This window comes from Artemia sp. Qi Xiang Cuo, chromosome 20, assembly GCF_049724085.1.
Source record: "Artemia sp. Qi Xiang Cuo chromosome 20, ASM4972408v1, whole genome shotgun sequence".
Lineage (NCBI taxonomy): Eukaryota > Metazoa > Arthropoda > Branchiopoda > Anostraca > Artemiidae > Artemia > Artemia sp. Qi Xiang Cuo.
This window is the reverse complement of record NC_142813.1, coordinates 40,372,931-40,377,466: the sequence shown is the minus strand read 5'-3', so window position 1 is coordinate 40,377,466 and position 4,536 is coordinate 40,372,931. Positions and strand designations below refer to the sequence as shown.

The 4,536-nt window shown below is 35.8% G+C and overlaps 1 protein-coding gene across 2 annotated transcripts in view; it reads right to left on the bottom strand.

Moving 5' to 3' along the window:
* Positions 1-496: 496 nt before the first annotated feature.
* The window catches only part of LOC148940195 (uncharacterized), a 37,062-nt gene continuing 33,022 nt past the window's right edge, over positions 497-4,536 (bottom strand). For both annotated transcript variants that reach the window (XM_089106502.1, XM_089106501.1), the window contains exon 3: positions 497-4,536. This exon is cut by the window's right edge and continues 629 nt beyond it. In XM_089106502.1, the coding sequence (XP_088962628.1) occupies positions 2,355-4,536 (2,182 nt within the window). In that variant the 3' untranslated portion in view covers positions 497-2,354.

The following is a 4,536-nucleotide window of genomic DNA, read 5'->3' as shown; positions in this document are numbered from 1 at the left end:
GAGGTGCGACAAAACCGTAAAGGGTGCTTGGGGAGAAGTCTTCTCCTTATAATCCCGATGCACAAGTATGATGACCATGGTAAAATGATCTTCCAAATTGATTCTTCAAAGAAGAATCGCTTCGGTTTTGGAGACAGACAAACAGCGTGCACTAAGGACAAGTTCTTTTTCCAAAAAAGTATATTGGACACACTTTCAACACGAATCTGCCTCATAAAACTTTCTGAATGCCGAGATGAGTATCAATCATTATTCAATTTACATAAGAAAGGGAAGAGGAGGAATTACATTTTTAATAATTTGTTGGATTTAAAAAAAAAAGCTTAAAATTTACCTTTTTTGCAGAGATCATCGAACTTAAATAAGAATTTACAGCAATGTTGCATTGGATTACCATTTAAATTTTATTACGAACATTATTTAGCAAAAAAGAACCCAGTGCAACTCCCAAGGATGCTGGTAAGTTCATCGACAAGCTAATTTGCTCTCATATTTTTAATTGTACCTCTCAAAGTCAACGCAAACAGCCTTGCCTTTATTTCAGGATCACCCAACTCTTTTGGTTGTTCCCACGTTCACTTTACCGTTGAATCAATTGCTGATTCAACGCTAAGAGTGGCAAGAGTGGCACTCTTGCCGTTCTTCTTTTTAGAGTTTCTTTTGACTATTTAATTAGGCTATGATAAAATAAATCAATGAAACCAAAAAACAAAAAGAAATTAGAATAGATAGTCACATCGAACATGCACAAGAGTGATAGTTTCTAAAAGCCTATTTCTTCGGGTACTTGATTGATGATGGGCCCCAGGAAAAAAAAAGTCCGCAGCGAAAGCTACGTCAAGTAAAGAAAGTGATGAATAGAAAAGTTGTTGTTGGTGTTAGGAAAGAAAAGAACAAAAACTACCTTTTAAGACATTATAAATCCTAACATGCGAGCTAAAGAAATAATTTTTTCTTTCATCTTAAAAATGATATTTGTCGACAAAAGTTTGGGTACTTCCGCATTATACCGACCACACTCAAGAAGTGAAGTTAGGTTAATCATAATGAAATATACCAAACTATGACGAAAACATAATACTTTAGTAACAAAATTATGAAAACAACAACAGAGAATTACGGAAAGCAGGTTGCCCAGAACGCATTTTATTGGACGCCTAACCTAACCAACTCTATATATTGAATATTTAATTAAAATATACCTGCATAGTAGTTTAGGTACTTATGAATTATCCCTAAAGCACTTAAGAAGTGAAGTTAGGTTAATCATACTGAAATATGCCACGATATGATAACAAAATTATTGGAACTACAACAGAGAATTATGGAAAGCAGGCCACCCAGAGCGCATTATATTAAATACCTAACCAACCCTATATATTAAATATTTAATTAAAATATACCTGTAAAGTAGTTTATCTCATCCAGGCTAAGCTGATCATCTCTGAGTACACACAGAGAAACCGGTTTTAAACAGATCAAGATCAACAGTGTGGTCAGTGTAATACGTACGTACCGATTTTTGTTCTTTATTAGATTTTATTATTCTACATGTTAGGCATTGTCAACTACTATTTTAGTTGCTTAATCGTAGTATCCCATCTTTTTGTTTCGGAAATGTAAAACTCGTTCTCTAAAGATGTCTTTACAAGCTAGCTAGCGACGCCACCTTCTTTAATGACCTTCACTTAGAGAAGCCATCTAAAGAAATAATTGAGTACTGTTCTGTTAGCTGGAAGCCACGCGATATATCGTATAGCGAACATGATAAAAGAAACTAGTCAAGCAGGTTATTTCAACGGAGAATTCCTATGCCAAGCATTGCAAACAGTGATTTCTCACTCCGTTTACAATATTTAAAATTTAGTTTTTTGGGGTTTAGGGGACAAAAGAGGTACCTAGGTTAGGTTACGTATTTAATATATGCTATGCTTTACCCCCACTCCCCTGATGTGCAAATATATTGCCGAAATTTGTTTCTAAACTATTATATTTTTATCCTGTTTTATTTCATTAGCATTAACCAAACTTAACTTCTTGCGTGGCTTCCAGCTAATAGAACAGTACCAATAATTGTCCTTTCCTCTGAAAAATGTTTCAAATAAACAAATAAAAAGAAGTATTTTTTCTTATTATGAAATTGATATCAAATTTTAAAATACTACTTGTAGGATAATTAGGAATTGGAAAGTTGCTTCAGTTTAATTCCTCCTCTTTTTATCTTGAGACCGTTTGTCTAAACTTAGTAATAGTTCAATTTGTTTTGAAAAAGAAGACTTGACATATCTTTTGCTGTACTTCGGGTACACGAAATAAATGTCAGAAAAAATTTAACACTTATATCATTAAAGTATCTATTTTTTTGAAGCAACTGACTTTTTTTTTCTTGCTAAAGTCATGCATTCTGGCAAGCCAAGAGCGTACATCACGTCTTCAGTAACTTCAGGCAGTCCAGAATCACGTTGAAAAAAGTTTGGAAACTTGTGAGATTCTCCTTCTTCCACTTCAATCAGCTCAATCTCACACCAACGAGGTCTACTATAATCTGATGGAGATTTGGACCTTACTCTTGTTTTAGGTGGCAATGGTGGTGGCTCATCCGAGTTTGTAACCTCGATTTCAGGTTCTTCGTTATTTTGGGTTGCTGCTAAGTTCTGTTGAGATTCAACGAAGTCTAGTTCTAAATCTTTTTTAACTTTCTTATTTCTTTCATCGGTAAAACCTTTTAGATATTTGTATTCTAGGGTTGGTGGGGATTGAGGACTATCATGAATGATTGACAAGGGTCGATATTTTGCAGTTCTATTTGATTTTGGGGGGAGAGTTGGGGACCGTTTTAAATCGTGTTCACTGCTTGAGGAAAAAGGCACTATAGTGGTTTTTCTTAGAACTGAATCAGTTCCTTCAACTCCTAGGCTGAGGTATTTAGGAGTCACATAATTAGCGGAGGCGAAACTTTCATCGTCAGAATTCAGATTTCTTGCTTCCAGAGACAGAATTACTGGAAGAGAGAATTTCCTAGCCTTAGGGGGTAAAGAAGGCGGTGTTGTTCGAACAGCCTGTTGTGATGGAAACAAGGGTGGTTTAACGGGTTCAACCGTTATATAGTTTGAAATCTTAATCGGAGCCTTCCTTGGTGGTATATCAGGCGGGAGCTGAGAAGTCAGGTATTTTGAATTTTTTGTTTCAATACTATTTACCAGTGGTACAGATCTATCTCTTGATGGATCTTTTGGTGCTGTTTCATCTAATCCAAAGTTTTCTGATTTTATATCAGAAGTTCTTATTAGTTCTTTCTTAGGCTTATTTTTGTAACTGGAATTAGAATTGGATACATCCGTTGGGTCACTTAAGAAGTCAAATAAATCGGAGTCAGAGCTGTCACAGTCAGTCCCGACTAATGTTGGTGGTCGAGGCTTTAGCTTTCTTCTCACTGTGCCACCAAAATATTTACGAGACTTTCTTCTGACACTGTCTCGTCTGTTTCGCCGACCTGCACTATCATTACGGGTTCTACGGACTACTAGAGGTGATGATTCTGCTGAACTTAGCTTTTGAAGCCTTAATGCTTCTACTATTACTGATTCGCTGACATTGGGTGCTTTTTCTATCTCAACGCTGTTTCTATTACTTTTTGTTAAGGCTTTTCTACCTTTCCAGAAGAGTATCTTAAACAGGCTTTGCCGAATGTTTCTATTCTTCTCCGGTTGAATAGGCTTAGTAGCATTGGGTGGGCTGAAACCAAGATCCAAGGTTTTACTTTTTGTTTTTATAAGTTTCTTTCTCTTAGAAGCCTCAGTTTTATCTTTCAAAGGTTGTTCTTCCTTTTGAGAAGAAGAAGTAGCAAAACAATCTGATTTGTTATTACTAGTAGGTAGTGAATCACATCTTTTTAATAATGCTCCACTTTGAAGCTGGCGTTGCTGCTTTGGTCGTCGACGCAGAGTTACAATGGCTTCTGGTGGAAGCCTAGTCGGAATTTCTGATGGCTGTGGAAAGTTCTTCTTCCTTATATGTACCCCCCGAAAAGGAAGCTTGAACCTTTGAAATGGGGGCAGCCCTGTCTTATTCGGGACATTTATAATGTCAGTTGGCTGATTTAAAATGCTTGTTTCATTAACTTTTGTCTCGTCTCCATCCTCTGATACAGTAGTTTTTGTTCCTTCCCTTATACCCTCTATTTTATTGTTTCCGTTCGACATGGATTCTATAATTAGTTCTTCTCTATCTACAATACACTTCTTGGTTTCACTATATGAGTCCGTACTGACAACTGAATTTCGTATTGTCTGATCTTTCTTAGATGGTGATTCTTCAATATCTACGTGATAATCTTCATTTTGCTTTGGTGACTGATTTTTATCATTATTTTTTAGGGTTATCTTTCTTTCCAAAATATTTAGTTTTTCTTTTGGTTTTGACGGACTACAACCTTGATTCTCTTCTTTTGTATTGTTAATTCCATTTGCTTCAAATGCCTGTTCTTTTGATAACTGAAGCTGCTGAACCTCTATCAAATAGTTTTTATTCTCATTA